Source organism: Sturnus vulgaris, chromosome 17 (genome assembly GCF_052056855.1).
Source record: "Sturnus vulgaris isolate bStuVul1 chromosome 17, bStuVul1.hap1, whole genome shotgun sequence".
Taxonomy (NCBI): Eukaryota; Metazoa; Chordata; class Aves; order Passeriformes; family Sturnidae; genus Sturnus; species Sturnus vulgaris.
In genome coordinates this window covers 1064272-1083672 of record NC_142259.1, presented here as the reverse complement: position 1 = coordinate 1083672, position 19401 = coordinate 1064272, and the positions used below count along the sequence as shown (strand labels likewise).

Genomic DNA, 19401 nt, shown 5'->3' with positions numbered 1-19401 from the left:
GCCCAGTTTTAAATGCCACTTCTTTGCAGATTCATACAGTCTATTAGCTCACTTCAAGCCAAAAGCAGACTCACTGGAAAGCCATCTTTGCTGTCAAAAAGTTGGTTGTGTTTTCCTTTTACAAGACAGAGGTAAAAGTTTGGCGCCCTCCAATTTGAATTTCAGACTCTTTAAATGAATAGTTAATGATGAATTAAACAAATGAAGCTGTAAATCAGTTTCTGCACAAAAGCACTCTCATTCAAGTGAGATGACACAACTTCAGTTTGCATGTGCATTTTAGTTCCGTTTAAAACTACCTTCAACTGGCATAAAAGCAAAATACTTTTAACATAAAGTTAAAATCCTAGAAGTAAAGTATTCTAAAAAAACAAATATATTGCTGTCTCTGTAGCAAGTTTAAAGTTCAAGCGTAGCATGTCTTCATTGCTGAGAGTTCAGACAACATCAGTAACCATACTGCACAAATCTCATGGACTCAACCCCAAACCTCATCCACGTTCACTTTCAGCAAGGCTTTGTAAGTAGAAACTCAGAAAATATTCCCCTAAATGTAATTTTACCTGCTGTGTAAGATGGACTAAGACATTTAAAAATATCTGCTAAAGAGGAGAGAACACATTGCTTAATCAACTCTGACTGTGCTAGCCCAGGTAAATACCAATACACAGGTTACTGTATGTGTCTTGGTTTTGCACAGCCTGGTTTTGGTAGTGGAGGGGGGTGGCCACAGAGGTGGCTTCTGTGAGAAGCTGCTGGAAACTTCCACCATGTCTGTCAGAGTCAATGCCTGATGGCTCTGAGGATGGACATTTGGCTGCTGGCCAAAGCTGGGCCAATGAGAGAGGTTGGTAACACCTCTGTGATAACAGATTTAAAAAGAAAGTCAAAGCAAAGGCACACAGTTTTCTCTTCTAGTCCGAGAAGAGGAGGAGGTGAGATGGAGACACCAGGGTCAGTGGAGAAGGAGGGGGAGGAGGTGCTCCAGGTGCCAGAGCTGAGATTCCTCTGCAGGCCATGGTGAGGACCATGGTGAAAGAGCTGTGCCCCTGCAGCCCCTGGGGATCCACAGGGGATGCAGAGATCCCCCCCACAGCCCATGGGATCCACAGGGATGCAGAGATCCACTCACAACCCATGGGGATCCACAGGGGATGCAAAGATCCACAGGGGATGCACAGATCCCCCCACAGCCCATGGGATCCACAGGGATGCAGAGATCCACCCACAGCCCGTGGGGGAGGTGCCCATGCCGGAGTGGGTGGATACCTGGAGGAGGCTGTGACCCAGTGGGAGACCCGGTGAAGAGAGAAGGTCCCTGGTTTCAGGCTGGAGCAGCCTGTCCTTTGAGGACTGCACCCCGTGGATGAGTGACCCACGCTGCAGCAGTTTTGGGAGGACTGTGTGCCCGTGGGAGGGACTCACATTGCAGCAGTTTTGGGCAGACTGCTGCTCATGAGAGTGGACCCACATTGGAGAAGTTCACAGAGAACTGTCTCTCCCATGGGAGGGACCCCACAGTCTCACAGGGCAAGGACTCATCTCCCTGAGCAGTGGAAGAAAATTTCCCTCGAGTGATGAACTGACCAAACAACCCTGTGCTGTCAGTGGGAAGGAGGGAGGGGGTTGAGGGAAGAAAAGGTGTTTTAAAGGCTTATTTTATTTCTCATTATCCTCCTCTGAATCTGTTAGTAATAAGTTCACTTTGCAACTTTAAGTTGCCCTGTTTTGCCCTTGAAGTATTTCTCTTGGTCCTTATCTCAACTCATGAGCCCTTTGTTAAAGTTTTCCCTCTTCTGCCCAGCTGTGGCAGGAGAGGGTGAGAGAGTGTCGTGGGGTGCCTGGCATTGGGCCAGCGTCAAACAACAACAGCAGGTGATGCAGTCAATGACAAGAGCCACTGCTGAGGAGAGCCAGGAGCCTTGTGCTGACTGATTTTTAAGCATGCATAAACCTGATTTGCTGGGGGAGAGCTGCAGCCATATCCCCCAAGATGTGCACATGGGGAGTCTTTGATTGAGCTTCCTGAGTGTTTTCTACACTCATTCGCCATAGACAGTACAATTCTTATTACAGCAAATATGTGACAGATGGTCATCCCAGTGAAAACATTCTTTTCCATTCCTCTCCTTTTGGAACTCCATAATACTAACTCATGGACATTCACATAAATTAAACTTTCTGAAATGGAAACTTATGTACAGTGACAGACAAGTAAGGGAAAAAACAGAGCTATTTTTCAGAGATAGATACAGATTAGATATCGATAAACTAGCACATTTACTACATATATAACAGGGGTCTGTAACCTTAAATTTCTGTACCTGGAGGATCTTGGCAAATATAGCAGGTATATTTCTCAGGTATATTATCTTCCAATAAGCCCATACAGACTCCATGCTGCCAGCACAGACACTCTTCACACTGTTCAAAGTCAAGAAGTGCACATTAATAGAAATGAAGGCTAGAGGAGCTCAATACCATTACGTCAAGTAAGAAACACAGGATCTACATATTTTAAGACAAAAAGTTCTATTAATATCCACACCCCACCTTCCACTTACAAGCAAATACATTACAGAATCAGACTATAATAAAATGTGAGCCCTCCCCACACATTTTTCATGTATGTTTTTGGAGAATGAAAATTAAAAAGTGGAAGCAGAGATCCTGAAAGGCACAAAAATACTCCCTTTAGACATGAAAATCTTTCACGAGATGCATGTACACATAACCAGGACAGCCAACAGGGCAATCAAACTTTTTTCACCACAACAGATCAATTTTTCTGAATTCAAAGGCTTCCCCCTCAAACAGTAAACCACATTCAATTATCAAATCCCAGAGATATTTATGTCACAAAGGAATAGCCAATATTATGCTTTACTGATTCTTGTACCTCCAACATTTTATTCATTTCAAAGGTAGCTCTACCAACAAAAACCTGCCATGCAGATGCACCAGCTTTAAGAGCTTCCAACATCCTTCCAAGGCAGGACAATCATACTGGCATGTAATTTGGATCTCTTTAGTACAGTTACACTATTTAAAATGCAATCACTGTTCTTAAAGCCATGCTCTTTTAGAGCAGGAAAAAAACTGTTCATGTTTTGCCATTTTCTCCTCCCATTTTAATGAGACAAAATTTTGATTTTAGACTGCAGACCACTGGAACATGCCAACAAAACCCCACTTAAGAACATTAAGTCAATTTTGACTGGAAACTGATGTCAGTCAAAAATTACTTTTCCCAATTAATTTTGCCAAGCAGTGAGACAACAGATCATATACCCCTTATTCCTCAGAGCATAAACCAAAAGCAGAAATGTTGTCAGTGCTGGTACAGGACTACAATATGAGCTAAACCAAACCCAAACAGTAACTGCAAGGAATCTAACATGTTGCTCTTCACTGACCTACAAAGATGCCAACTTGCTAAACATTTCATCTGTGTTCAATATCACTTTAATTAATGCTCTTAGCTCCTGCCTTCCTCAAGCTAGGAGGGACAGAAAAGGACAACCAGACTTTGAATACTTCACTGCATTAAATGAGTGGTCTAGGTGTGAAGGAAATAGAAGCTCCGGGAATGGAGAATGTTGAAAACTACAATATAATATTGGCTTTCACATTTATGTATTAGCTTTTGCATGCTGGTATTGACCATAAATATTTGGATATAGTACAATGTATAATTTTATTTAGCTGTTCATTAGTATAATATAATCTATTAGTTTAAGTATATACTGTATAGTTTATAGAAATAGTGGCGTGATGAATGTATTGTATCATAGGCCTTAGCAAAACCATGCAATGTTAAAATGCTTCTATGTAACAAAGAACGGTGGGAGACAATTATGTTGGTTCCCAGATCTGCTGACTGACTTCTCCAAGAGGTAACAGTGACAAAAACCAGAGCATCAGAGAAGAACAGTAGAAGAAATAAAACATATCTACCTGATTCACAGGATGTCATGCAGATAAGTTAGAGTGTAAAGAAAACAAACAAAAGAGTTGCTGAAACATCAAAAGCTCACAAGAATCTCTGAATAATGTATGAAGCACATGAATATGTATGTGCCTCAGTAATGTAACAGTATACAGACAATACTGTCAGAATTTACCGGTGTGCTTTTTGGTCAATTGCCAAGGGCATCCCAGTGCTGGTTAATTTTTATTTTTGTCCTTGTTTTATCCCTTATTAAACTTAAAAAAAAAAATCCCAAATCACAGTTCTCGTTTTTCACAGATAACGTTAACAGGTTACAGAGAAACAGGTTTCTGAAGGATGGGACCAACAATGCTTTGCCGTCCAAAATCGGTTAATAGTCCTAAGGCAGTTAGGAGATGTTTTCAAAAAAGGTAGAGACAATCCTCCGTTTACAAATTAGAGGCAGAAAAAGGTTTTCTAAAACAAAGAAGACAGATCAATAGAAATAGACTGTGTGCTAAAAATAAGAAGGGAGCTCCTGGATCTACTTACCCTGCATCCTACAAATCATGCCATACTGCACAGAGCTGTGCTCAGTGATTTTCCAGGCAATTTTGCCCAGAACTCTGGTGAAGCATCTGTCCTGGGTTACAAATGGGGATATAACCAAACTATGCATTGTACTCCAAACATTATTCCTGATGAACTGTTAATGCTGGGTCCCTTACAAGAGCTGCCCAGTGCACACCCGGCCCCCAGGCTGCAAGTGTTAGATAAGGGGAAGAATATCATTCCATTGTGAAATTCTCTGCCTGTATCTGACCATAAATAGTCTGGGTGCTTTGGGGACTTAGGACACCACGGACAGATCCAGAGGAGGATCTGAACTTCCACAGAAGGACTAAACCTCTCACAGGACCACTGCTCTCTTCAACCATCATTTCCACAGGGCTGCTGTCACTGTTTGACAGGACTGAGACCACCACCCTGAACAACAGGGTACCAGGCTGTAGTCTGATTTGTGGGTTTAAGCCAGTTTTGTATCGTTGCATTTACTGTAGTCTTTCTATTAAATTGTAACTCTGACCTGAAATGTCTCTCAAGGTATTGTTTGGGGTTCATTTCTCCTGCTGGTTTACTTTCAAACCAGCACAAGCATCCCAACTTTTTAAAACTTTACTCAACTGACATTTAAATACCCACCCCTTTGGGGCACAGGTCCATTCTTTAACCTGCAGGTTTTACTGCACACTGCGGCTGCCAGGCTACAAGATACTGGTCTGGCACATGCTACTGGGAAGCTACTCCCTGCCCAGGTGGCAGCAGGGAGGTTCAAAGCATGCCAAGCAGAAAATTTAGAAGAGAAAAAACACATAGCGTTGTGCAAAAAATACTCAAATTTAAATTGAAGTCACAAAAGAAATAATCAAACTCAAAAGATGTGTATTTAAAGCAGCTTTTCACCTTCCATAATAAAAATATCTGAAGTCTGTTTACATCCATCACCTCTGAAGCCATCAAATCTAGCCCCAAAATTTTCTGCATCATACACAAATTCACCAGTGTTTAGGTATAAAAACTAAAAAGAAGGGACAATGACAGTCTGTCTGGAATTCTTTGGGTCTCACCACAAAAACTGAGTGCTGTGCCCCCAGAAGGAACACAGGGCAATGCTACACTGCTGCTTTACACCAGGTCCATAAATGAAGTCTAGTAACCTTCCTGCAAAGTTATAGAGACTGGGACAAAACAGCACTGACCAACAACACACTATTTTTCTGTACTTCTTTTCCAGATTTAACTTCTACTAACTAAAGCAGATACTTCTATAAATGCAAACTCAAGATTTCTGCATCCCGGTGCAAGGAATGGCATGCTTAATGCACAAATTGCTCAAGACAATGAATTTAAGGTAAGTACAGGTCGAAGAAAATTTTTTATAAAATCTTCTGAATGTGGGGGCAAATCATTAGTTTAGATATCTAAAGGAATGAACTCCCAATTTAACTGTGTATGAGTTTCATTAAACCTTAATGCCACCCAATCTTTCACAGACAAGAAGGTGCTGATGTTTTTAAAATCAACATTTTCCTGCATTATTTCTAAATGTGGCACATTCATGGCAACGAACACAGCTCAAGAAGAATGCTTAGCATTCTCCCTCTTGTAAGAGGGGGGATATATGAATACTGGGAGGAATGAACCTCCAAACAGATCCATCAAGAAACTGCCCTGGCTCCTCATTCCGGTATCAAGATGGGTACACAGCAAACACAAGCAGGTACCCCAGGTGTCAGCATTTTTCCTATTGCCTCAATCCCTATAAAGAATGCAGGTATTCACAATACTGCTGATCTGCATCCGTTTTCCAGAGAGAATAACCTACTCTTCTAGCCAATTTCCTTCACAAAATAGTTCAAGTGTTTAGAAGTTTGCAATATGCTAAAAAACCTCCCCGAAGTAGTTCAACCTAGCCAGTCAATCTCAGAAGCAGCCATGAAATTTTAAAGGAAAGGCATCCATAGGGTGTCCTGAGCCAGCTGACAGCTCCCTACATTCTGCAATCCTCACCTGGTGTCAAACTTACTTTTGCCAGTTATTCTCCAGGCTATTTCTTTGTCGTTTTTTGTGAGCCATCTCCTCAGAGGCATCTACCCACCCTCTTTAGTCACCATTGCCAGACTCAATTTTTCTCCTGTACAGTCTAGTGCTATTTAAACTTGACCACTGCCCATCAGTCCACCCTGCCCTACTAATTCGTAAGGTACCTTTTGCCCTGTATTGTCAGGATCCAACACTAGAACCAAGGTGTGAGAAGTGAACTCACCACTAAGAGAAAAAGCATCATACCTCTCACAGCTAGGATCCATGAAAGAGCATGGAAACTCAAAGAAAATTAATTAGAGCAAAAAATAATGAAGAAACTGAATTGATCTTTTTTACTTCATATTTTGAAATTAAAAGAAACTACGTGGAATATTTCTAAGTAGCTACCTAGGGGAATGATTTCCTGATAATTTACAAACATCTCAAAAAGTAAACAGGCAGGTAACTTCCAACTTTTTATCAATAGTCATAAGCAGGAGAGATTAATAGAAGCCTTTTCAATTTTTCTGTGGAGCTGGTTTAAAAAGAGCAGGTACATGGGGAATCGATAGATGGCCTTAGCCAGATTAGGAACTTTGAATTTGCAAACTACTGCAAAATGGACAAATGCAGTTCTGCTTTAAAACGAAACACTAAAGTAATTTTGTTTTTCTTTGTTCAGCCTGTCTGGAGAATTGTATGTGTAAGTCAAGCTTCTTTCCAGGGCAGAGGAACGGGAGGTATACTCCTATCTCATGGCAATGTTCTGAACAGGCTCTAAATTAGAGGGAGCCTAAAATGTCACTGATTTCAAATATGCATTCTCAGAATCAAGGAAGTCTTCTATTTTTAGAAAAATTCACAAATGACAAACCACTCATTTATGACTTGGAGTGAATTTTCCCTCCTTCCTTCAACCAAAAATCCAAAACTGTACTATGAAGCAAAAGTTAACTATCCTAGCAGTTACCTGACAGATTACCTCCAAAAATGATATGACTTTGGAAGACAACAATAGTTGATTTCATTTACAAAACCAAAGTTTCTCCACTGACACCTTCCACTGCATTCACTGAAACGTGCATTTACCCTCCACTTCATACCTGAATCATGAAGTCATTTTCTTCTTTTACTTCACAAACACACCGAACAATCTCAAAATCACTTTCTTCAACTTCTTCATCAGGGTTGGTGGTTACATCAACATCCTGACTGCAGTCATCATCACTCCAAGGCAAGCTATCCATAGATGACTCACTCAGGGTGTCATCCTCTGTACAAGAAGTATTTATATAAAATCCTGAGTAATTACAAAAAAGGTCCCTCAAAATCTCATCCAAAGTATGCAGACATACATTCCTAAAAGCATGAGTTCACTGTCTAATATAAGGAATATTACAATTTTAACAGTTTATTGAAGGTTACTACATACTGGTTTTATAGTCTCAATAATGGCTCCTTCAAAATATTCCAACTTAACAGCTTCTGTCATTACAACCGTACTGTCAACACACAGTGCCTCAAACCAAAGCACCAAGTCTCTTCAGACAAAACTAGAAACAAAACCAGAAACAAAACCAGGCTTGCACATTCAAATAGGATTCATGCTAGTTGCTGCAATTTGTACAGAATTGTGACTTTGCACTTCTAGTATACAGCTCTCAAAGAGGCAAGAGGGTTCTGTTTTAAGAACTATGTGATCTCACAAAGTGATGTTTCCATGACAGAAATACTGAGTCCAATACAATTTAATCCTGCTTCAGAAATTATTATTTTCATTTAGTCTTCTGTTTAGGATGAATTTATAAACTCAAAGGCAGTGCACTGCACAAGGTATTCTTCCAGAACACACCCACACTGCTTAGCTAAAGCATTAGTGCATCCTAGATTGACTAAAACTGCCAAGAAAATTTTAACTGAACAGCCTGCTAAATTGAGACTCTTACCTCAGTAATATTAAAGCAACATCTGCATCTTTCTTGGGGATAGAATGGGAAGGTCACAGGAAGATGACGTATTTTAATTATTTGAAAATTATTTAATGAGTTAGAGGGGAATGGAAAGTAAAAATTTCAGTCTTAATTAAGATGATAGGGTCTCACTACAGTGGGTATAACTACTTTCATTACTTAGCTCATGGAATCACAGAATGCAAAAACAGAACTACCAGTCTGTGGCATAAACTATATCTATTGGAGAAACATCTGTCGTCAAATTAATTGGGATAAGAACCCAACACAATAGTTTATTTTCATATTTAAAAGTTCTATTCCATCTCTAAACTAGGATACTGTTTCCTAAAATACTGTGGAAGTGGCAGGTTAGGCACACTACACTTTCGTATTATATCATAGTTTCACTTTTATTTACACCAGATCTTGTTTATCTAGGCACAAGTTCTGCAGATGCAAAAAGCAACAAAACAATTCTGAAATGTATTAAATAAAATAATTTCTTGTATTTTCCACCACTTTCAATATCTACGAACTGATCAAATGAAGTCTGAGCAATTGATAGCTAGGTTACTAAACTGTATGTCCTATGGCTGATATACTCCAGAAACATAACTGCTCAGACTTGCACAACATGTTTCAAGACATTACTGCCATCTGCACTTCAGTACTCTTTTATGTTTCCTGTTTGGCCTATAAAGGGGAATTTAACTGAAGTGAAATTTTACTTTTGTCTAATAACAAACAAAGTTATGCAAAAAAAAAAAATCAAATAGTTCTCAACAGTGTATCTGTACAAAAACAAATTTAAGGTTCTTGTATATAATCAAGCTGTCATACATTTTCTATTTCCTTCAAATCTGTGAGTTTTAAGAACAAGAGAAAAACCAAATGTTTATCTTTTTTATTGTACCAGCTTGTAACAGTAAATAATAACATGGCTCAAGATATTAAGAATTATGAAAGCTGGTACACAGCAGCCAGATTTTTTTGGGTTCTGTGTATGAGGTGCTATGAAGACACCAAGAAGCAGTTACTCAAGAGCTTCTCATTATGAAGCTCAGAAAGTCATTATAATCATGTATCATTCTGTATCTAAACAACTACACATCACCACATCCAGTGGTCTCTCGAACACAGCAAGCTTGCAAAAAGCACTCATTTTAAACTTGAATGAGTTCTTACTTTGAAGAAACCTCTGGAAATACAAAAAGTTTAATTATTAAGCTGGAATACAGTTATTTAAGGAGTTAATAAGGCACTGAAAAAACCCCGCAAAATGAGGTAGATTTCTGAAATAAGGGCAATAGTCTTGAAATGCATATGAAGGTAAAGTCAAAGTAAAAAGCAGTAATATCAAGCTCTGGCAAACGAACTGGGTCCAGTCTTGTCAAGCAGGGGGAAGGAAATACACAGTCATGAGTAAGAATAGCCAAATTTACACAGTAAGAACCAGTTTTCAAGTATGTTAGTGCTGCTCACATACTGGTAATGAAAGACAGAAGAAGAAAGCCATAAAGGAGAGACATCTCACCATTTGCTTTTGATTTTCCCTTGTGCTGTCCAGAATCAGTGCAGTGCAGCAGTGTACTTGGGTGAGCAGATGATTTATTTGAAGAATTACATTTTGTGACAACTGTTTTTTCTGATGAAAGCTCTTGTGAGATATCTGTGTTCGCCCTAATGCCTGAATATCCTGTAAAATTGTAGTAAATGTTGTCATTAAAAATCTATGGTTAAAGGAACTTCGTGGAAGAAACGGCATCATGCATGCCCATAGCAGGAATTTATAATTCACTGAGCCAGTTCCCAGTATGCTGGAGCTGTGGGACTGCATGATGCTGCTGCAAAATGTGCAAGCTTTCCAGAGGCAAGGCAAGTATTGTCTAAACCAGACAATTTAATGCTGTTCAGTCACTGTTTACTGCTGAGAGAAGTGAGAAAGGTCTAAGTGACCAGCCTTTCTAGGCCAACTACTGTTCAGGGTGAGATGTACAAACACTTTTGCTTTACAGGAACTTCCACACAAGCACCACTAGCTGGACATGTCCCCCTCACATCCCACTGTGCTACACACATTCCTGAATCCCACAGACTTCAAAGTGGACAGAAAGCACTTGTTTTCCTAGTCTGTGTATGGAACAGAATGCACAGGTGGACAAGCCCAGATTAGGAGTGTGTGAAGAAAACACCTTGACTGGTTCCTCTGTGAGGTCTACACAGGATATAAATCAAGGCTGTCTGAAGTTACAAGCAGCACTCTCCACTTATCTGGAAAAAAATCTTAACAGCTCCTAGACTGAATTACCATAAGGTCAACACCAAAAAAAGGCATTCAACATCTTAAAACTCAAGGACAGACTGACAAGCAGCTGGGAAGTACTGGTGCATAAATGTACAAATTATATTTTGCACTTTATCATTATACTTGTGAGCGCCATACAATCAGAAACTCATTAAAATTATTTGTTTCAGTACAATTCTAAGCCACTTGGCCTATGGTTCTTCCCATCCACCCTCTTGATGGCTTGCCCTATTCATGGAAACAATCAGAAAAGGCATTTTCTACGTCAGAAACTGCTCTTTAGGGAGATCTAGTTTCATAAATTATGCCTAGTAGATTGAAGTATGCTGCATCCACATCAATAGCAGAGAAAGTTGTCACACTTGATCCTTAAACGTTTCAGTATAGAAATTTTCCAGAATCAGTTGCACTTTCAGCAGTGAAGAACCCATTACCTCTAACACCTGGGCCTCAACTTCAAGTTCAAAGCTTGAAGTGGCCTAAGGAAAGCATTCCCAGGCCTCCAGAGATGAAACCAACAGGAGACACGTTGCTACTACAGCTGTTTTAATGTAGCGCAACAGCATGTTATGAGACACGAGAGAGGAACACAGCTTGAGTACAGACTTTATCTCTCTCCCAAAAAAAAAAGGAAATTAAGTCTCTGACAGTTTAATTACGCTCACTGTTACAGCTCCATCGCCCTCAAGTGAAGGTGTAAGAAATAACAAGGCTACCAGCAGAAAAAGAAGATTCAATGTTTCCAAACTCCAGCATTCATTAAGCTGCCTCAGAACCAACATAACTGAGAATAGCCTGCACACAGGGCATCTGCACCCTCTTAACTGGACAAAGCTTGCACAGAAACACACTTTTTAAGGAAGAGGCTGACTTATAGACTGACATTCCTTTAGGAGTGACATCTATTCTGCACCATTACAAGCACTACTAACAAGCCACCAACCAGCATTAATGATGGAGCTTAACCAGGAAATAGATTATCTTGCCATCACAATTTAAAATCGATCACTTCATAAAATAAAAGCTAAGTGAAGAAAGAAGTCTAAACTGCAATGCCTGCTCTTAAGTGATCTGAACTGAATTTTCTGAGGTAACAAAATAATGAAGGCAGTTTCATCTACAGAAGGAAAATGAACTTTACCAGGCTTAGACCGCTTTTTCTTTTTTTTCTTTTTCTTTGACTTGGATCTTCCATAGTCTTTGGATTTTTTTTCTTTCTTCTCATGACCTTTAACAGCTAAAATTAGACAAAATTCCAAATTAGTTTAAAATATATATATACATTTATTCTACTTCATAATTTTCTTAAAAGCCTCACAGTTTCTTTGGACAATCAAGGCCGGTTCACTGAAGAACAAACAAACAAACACAAAAAAGAAAAAACAAAAACCTAAAAAACCCCAAACCATCAAAAACAAGAAGAAAACGTATTTGTAAGAATTCCCCAGCTCCCAGTTGGAATGATCTATTTTAAGTCCAAATCTGACTGTCCCGTAACAAAATATGAGTATCATGTGGGAGAAATCAAATGTACAGCGGTGCCCATTTATTATTTACATGCTTCAGAGATCATAAAAAAGACTGAAGGATTTGTTATATCCACTTTCTAAACTATTATGACTGGACATTTCACTAGCATTGTGTAAGAACAAAACCCCAACACCCTAAACTTCAGTTCCCTAATCAAGTATTTAATTGATATTGAAAATGGAGTAACTGGTTCAGCTGCCTTTAACTACTATTCTCTCAACATCTGTTCTCCATTCTGTTTTTATAGGACTAAAAACATACCGTAATTTTTGAATGACTAGCAGCTGTCAATCAAGCATATCCTCAAAGCATGATTCCAGAGCATGCAGCACTCAGTATAACCCTGCTGCAAGGTCATGAACACAAATCCCTGCTTTCCAGACCCCAGGAATTGGTTACATCCTGTCTTTCAGGCTGAGGTCACAGCAGAAGTTTTAGATACTTAGGCAGTTCCTAGAATTCATTATCCTGACTCAGAGATGTAATCAACACCTATTATGGAAGGATCCCTTGTATCTCAAAAGGGCTCTGCTCTCAGAGGGCTTGGCTGATTGAGCCACTCACCATCCCATTCAGAAACCTATTTCAATGCTGGATGATGGAGATCTGAATAAGCACTTGGAGGAACTCTTATACTGTAACAAATCTTCACTTGCACAAACCATTTGAGAACCCTAGGTTGTCTGTAATCATTTATGAATCAAACCAGCAATACCAGCGTATTATGTCAACCTCTTTCATACATGCCAACAGTAAATTCTTCAATTCATTGACTGCATATTTATGGCACAAACAGTTCCCTGAGAAAGTGCACACTGCAGTCACATTTAATCAGCTCTGGTAAGCATGCAGGAGACATGCTCAAGAGTTTGTCCTCAGGAGACTCCAGCTCTGCACCTCCCCAGCCCTCTCAGTCAAAGATTTACTGCTACTTTGCCACTTCTGTGCTCCTCTTAGCATGAGGTTAGCAAATGCACTTCAGTGTGCTCACCCACACGGCCATATCAGTCACCTGGCCTTCAAAGGCAGGAGGAGTGGCAGCACAAAAGTCACCTTCTTCTACCTCTCCATGGGTGGTGAGAGGGGTTAAAATAACCCTCCAATAAACAGGAGAAAAAAAAGGTTCATATTTAAGTGTCAAACACAGTGCTTCCAACTTCCTTCTTAACTTCCCTCTGTCCTCATTTCCCCTTCTTCCAATGGTCAGGATCCTCTTGGTAGGATTCCCTTCTCTCTGCTCACAGGGATGCAAAGAATTTTTACCATTTTACTCTTCCAGAAGGGCAAAGAGACTAACTAAGCTCAACAGCAGTAGGAAAATTTTGCTTCTATTCATTTGAAAATTGAAATTCACATGATCAGATTGCTGGATTTGTTTGAAGAAATCCAAGGGCACAAGGAAAGCTTCCTCAACCACTATCAACCTATCAAGCTAAATATGAAAGAAATGGTTACTTTAGACACTTTGTCCCCTTAAGCTTCCCCATGTGTCTTAAAAATGGGAAAAAAAATCCAAGTATTTACAAATTTCTGTGTACAGCTATCTTCTGAAATGCACAACACACAGTTAATGCACGTTTCCCTGAAAAAAAAGCTCAAAAGAACAAGTATTCAAGTACTATACCAGAGTCTTCAAAAAAAAAAGGTACTGAACAATCTTGTCTAAAGCTGTTTCTTTTAAGTGTTCTGAACTATAATGAATTTTCACTGAAATAAGACCAGATAGAAACTTGTCTAGGTTAGGAGCATCCTCATAGATTCACATGATCAAAGAGGAAGATAAACTGAAAAACAATCCTAAAAATTATGCACAGAACAACTATATTTTTAAATGGTTTGGGGCTGTTTTTGAAAATATGAAGGATTTCAACTTCCTTGAATGGCAGAGACTTGTAAGAACTGGGATGAGTGCTCACCATCACATCACCACTATGAAAGTTGATTATAATCTCTAAATGCCACACTGGCACATAGGACATGTCCCACTGAGTGAGGAACAGTGAGGAGATACTGATGAATCTCATTCAGACCTTCCCACAAGGAAGGTCAATGAGGGATGCCCAAGAAAAAACAAGATGCTAAGTACTGTCTGTGTGCTATGATCAACAGAACATAGACACAGGCAGCTAAGGAGGTGATCTCCAGGATACAGACCATCTATCATAGATACAATACTCTAACCTCAGATTTTATTTGTGTTTTTCTCATCACTGTGACTCAAATTCTTACCAACATCTGAAGGCAAGTGGTGATGTAGTAATCTAGATGTATGCTGGAAATTATATACATACAAAATATTAACATATATGTATTGTTTCTATGAGCATGTGTGTGCGTATACATACATCCCCTCGTCCTGTTTGGCTATTACCCACCTATACTACAGTAGATTTCAGTACAAACAAAGTTTACACGATATCACTGAACAGTCAAAGTTGTGAAGTTCTTCAGAGATGTCTACTAGTAATTGCTGACTACCTAAAGTGGTCAAATGTTATTGAAAAAAAACAACAAACCTACAAAATAAACCACCCTGGGCCATTGTGCCAGCCCAATCCCCTTCTTTTAACTTTAGGTATCTCAGTAAGTACAACGTTACTTAAAATATTTAATGATTTGGACAGCCAGGAGTTTAACAGAATTAAGACCAACAACCTTTCAACGACCTTTAATATTTTAGTACTTTTTACATCTTATAACTATTACCAACTGACTGGGAAGAATAAACCCCAATGCAGATAGCATGAAAACTTACAAAATGATAGTGAAAAAACACTGCTTACATTTTATGCCGTATATTTACACAAAATTATTCTGGCTAAATGAAGGTATACAGAACATTGTCAGTTCCTTACAATGTTTGAAACTTCCCCAAGACTTTTGCATATTTAACTTTCCATGTTTAACCAAAAGCCGTACCATGTTGAACTCTTTCCCGAGGCCTCCGCAGCGCTCTTGCTATGTGGTTCCTGGCTTGGTCTCTAATAGAATGTCGGTGACTATTTAACACACTTACAGGAGTTGAAGTTCTTCTCCTTTCTACTTTTTCATCTCTATATGGGGTACTCCTGAGGGCTATGTGTGGAGGAGCATCTACAAAGAGAACAAAGACCAAGTCCAAGCTTTGCAAAGTCAGTCTATTTCAGCAGCAGCAGCTCTGGCAGTCCAAGTGGAATTTTTCTGATCAGACATTGCTCAACTCAGTCCTAGTCCTGACTAAAAGGCTAAAACCTCCAAAGCTTTTGTTGGATTTGTTGAGGGGCTTTTCTTTCAAAAAGAAACAGGGAATGTCCATGCATTCCCCAAAGCTCTGTTCTTCCAGAAAAACCTGTGATTTCAAGAAAAGATGACAAGAGAAACAGTTCGGTTTGGCAAAGATATGGGTTGGGTAATTTTAATTAGTTTCTCCAAGAGAGAAAGTGCCCAGTTTGTTTAATTAGAGGAACCACAGCCAGTTCTCAAAAGTGTGCTTTGTAACACACACAGAACAGTTTTTAAATACATACCACTGCAACAACAGTGTTTCAATCAAGAGTGAGATGCAAGAATTTAGGGTCACTACCTAAAATTCATAAAAATCGTAAGATGCAGATATGGCTTCACCTGAGATTCCATTTTTTATTTAAGTCCAACAGTTTCATCCTAACTGCAAGTAACAGCTCCTACTGAAAGACTCCCAGAAAGAAAGACAGAAGAAGAGCAGTGAAGGTGATAAAAGCTAAAGCTGCATGTCAGGTAGGACAGTAGACGAACCAAGACCAGTACAGTGCCATTTTAGAGCATTACATCAAGTATCTTGGTCAATGAGACCCAGTAGCCAAGGTTTGCTGACATTTATCAAAAATGTCCAGTTCTATCATCATACACAAAAGTCCAGAGTACAAGAAAGGCAACTTCTTTCTAGTCTGTAGATTAACATGCCACACTTAAGACACCTTTAATAAAACAATTGTGAGCAGAATCTGAGAGCGACTGAAAAGGGAAGGGAAAGAGTCCCAGAGAGCACGCTCAGGAGAAGACACTGGATCAAGCACCCCACCCTGATCAACATTTCAAGTTGAAGAAATAAGGCACATTAAGACTTGTCATTGTAGAGCTTTCAGAATCACGTGGATCTCTTCAGAGATCTCTTCTCAGAAATCTGATGACATTTTCCCTGGTTCTCTCTCTAGGAAGTTAGAACTTTAAAGGAAAAAAAAAAAATCCGAACAAAAAAGAAAAGTCACTTGCAACTATTTCCACAACTTATCTTCTAGTCACCTATCCTAGTGCTCTACAGCAGCCTCAAAAGACAGAAATTAAACTACAACCCAATTACCACACAAAACTCTCTAAAAGATGCCTTTTGTCCAGACAGGCAACTCACTGCTGCCTTTCACTAGGTGTGTATTTCCCTCAAGAAAGTAGAAGGTTTTGTCCACAAAGAACTACTAAACCAGAAGATTCTCCTTACACCACAGTGTATGTATGACCTTTCATTTGCAGTATGAGTTCTCTTGAAGAAATAAGTAGGAAGAGGTTTTGTGTCAATTTTTTTTGTTTGTTTGGGTTTTTTGGTGCTGTCTTTATTTACTTGTTTAAGTCAGGTCTACTTTGAGTCCTCTGAGGACTTGCATGACTAGGGATCAAGATATCATTGGTTCAGATGACAAAAACAGAAGAAAACATTTTCCCATGGTAGACAGTAGCTAGAAATAAGATTCAGGTACTACATTATCTTTTTGGGAACACCAGTACCCTAACAAACTTTATGAAATGCAAATGGTGTATTTCAGTACAGGGTGAAATGTCACATAAACAATCTTTTCTGCAGCTTTCCTGACTGTCTACCACTCTGCAATAAGTTTCAAAAATATTTACACACCACCATGTCAGTGAAACTCAAAACTACAATACAAAAATCCATACAAACCTGACAGCCTTCGTAAGTTCATAACTTCAAAGTTAGGCCTCCTAACTTTCCCTTCTCCCAACAGCTCAACTCAATCTCATGAATTAACATTTCAGAACACCAAAGCCACCCTGATCCCACCAGTCTGCAATAGCATAAGGCCTCTTAGCTTCCTTCCTGTGGGCTGACAGGGGTGCACACAATCGTATTTTGTGTCCACTGGGTTTTTGTAGCTTTGTGAGACTTAATTTCAAGGAGATTTTTGCCAAGAATACATCCCGTCTTTTATGACACACAGGTTAACATAATTCTGTAAGATTTCTCAGCTAACCATAACACTGCCCTGGGGAAAGGGTCAAGGTACTCTTATCATACACTGGATGCATTTTTTCTTCCAGTAACTGATAAAAACACGCTAGGTTTTGAAACATCTGTTCCACTAACAGGAAAGTTTAGAGGGTCTCTAAGATCTCTGAGCACTCTGAAATATATTTTAGAAGTTGTGATTAAATTTGAGAAGATGAGATTAAAAACCTGGAAATTTATCCTCAACTTTTGGAACAGCAAATATTAAAACTGATGCCATGGAGATGCAAACTTATAAGCCTTCCACAGTAAAGTGTCCTTTTTCCTCTTCATTTGGAAATATAACGCAATACAGATCAGTTTATAAAATCATTCCCTAAAGAACAATTATTCCTAACAACCACAACTAAGACCTTATATTTAGGCACGTGGCTTTAAAACTTGCACATTTCTCACATTTGGGTACCACCTGCAGAGTGTGCCACCTGCTTCCATCCTCTGCTCTCCCCAGGCCAACCTTAGCTCGCTCTCCAGAAGGTTTCCTACTCCTCTGCCTCCATGCAGTCACAGGATGACTGGGTTGTGAGGCTGCAGCAGGTCCACACCCATAGTCATTCCTATGAGGAATACACAAGAGATCCCTATGCATTTCCTAAAGCTGCTTGTGCAGGCCCCATGAAGACACAAACCTGTGTCCCACCTCAGGGAAACCACAAAAGACACGAAAAGCCTCCTAACACCCTGAGCAATGACACTTCCATTGTTCTTGAACAGAAGTGTTGTGACTAAACATCAGAGCAAATTAATTTCCAGCTCAGATGATACTGAATAACAGGAACAGGAGATATGTTCACAAGATACTGGAGATTAACAGGACTGCTGATTAACTGCCTCCAGCCTTCCTCTATGGAGTTCCTTCAGGTCTCTCTCTCTCTCCTAACCCTGGAAGAAGTATCTACTGTCATATGAAGAGCTGACCCAGAAGCTGTAAAGGATCCTAGAAACTAACATATACAGACCTGAGATATAAAATTCCCTCAACAATGCAGAAACCACATGGATAGAGCTTCAGAGAACTTACTACTAAGCACATCAAAGTTCAGTGACAGACAAGGCAGTAGCTTTCTGTACCCTGGAGCCCTGATGTAGGACCCCAGTTAAGAAGGTAACTCAGCATTTGCAGGAATCAGAGACTGCAATCCCAAGTATGTGAATCAGACAAAGTTACCATCCACAGCTACGAGATCACTTGCTGAGAATGTCCAGTGGTATTTTCAAGAACTGAAAGATCATGTTTCATCTTGACTTACAGCCACCCTCCAGAAACCAAATGCAGTATTGTCAGGACAAGCCAAATACAACTGACAATTCTACAAACACGGAGGTTGTTTATGTAGCTCTTCCTCTGCTGCAAGGAAAAAACCCACATTTGTAGATCACTATGCACATCCCACTGCCTAGCAGAGGCATCGGGTCAGTCAGAATCAAGAGGAAACACGAAAATTTCCCAAAGGATTAGCATGACAACCACTACACAACAGGCCAGAGGTTTGCCAGTGAACAGATGTTAGTGACAACTACATGCCTGAGATGTTTTAAGATGTCAAAACAAGTTTGCCAACCCCACCCACACACAATTCAGCTCTTATCAGTAACATAAGTAAGGGCAAAATACCTGTTTTGTTTACATGCTTCATGTATAGAATTCATGCATGGAGTCATTTGTACACTAACAGGACATACAGCAATTAACTTAGGTAGGCAGAATCTTCTAAAAATAAGGTTATGTAAAAAAATTTAAACCTACTGACAAGATGTTTTTTCCCTCTTTAAAGTGCTTTATAAGGACTCCACAGTAGGGACAGGTATTTTACAGTATCCAAACTAACTACAAACTGCA

The 19401-nt window shown here is 39.6% G+C and overlaps 1 protein-coding gene across 13 annotated transcripts in view; it reads right to left on the bottom strand.

Moving 5' to 3' along the window:
* Positions 1–19401, bottom strand: part of PHF20 (PHD finger protein 20) — a 70960-nt gene that overhangs the window by 10731 nt on the left and 40828 nt on the right. For 5 of the 13 annotated variants that reach the window (XM_014886216.2, XM_088174970.1, XM_088174976.1 and 2 more), the window contains 5 exons: positions 15224–15397; positions 11916–12011; positions 10004–10165; positions 7621–7817; positions 2325–2424 (listed from right to left, as the gene is read on the bottom strand). In XM_014886216.2, the coding sequence (XP_014741702.1) occupies positions 2325–2424; positions 7621–7817; positions 10004–10165; positions 11916–12011; positions 15224–15397 (729 nt within the window). The remainder of the gene's footprint in view (positions 1–2324; positions 2425–7620; positions 7818–10003; positions 10166–11915; positions 12012–15223; positions 15398–19401) is intronic. The other 8 variants (XM_088174980.1, XM_088174974.1, XM_088174978.1 and 5 more) reach the window with 3 other exon arrangements.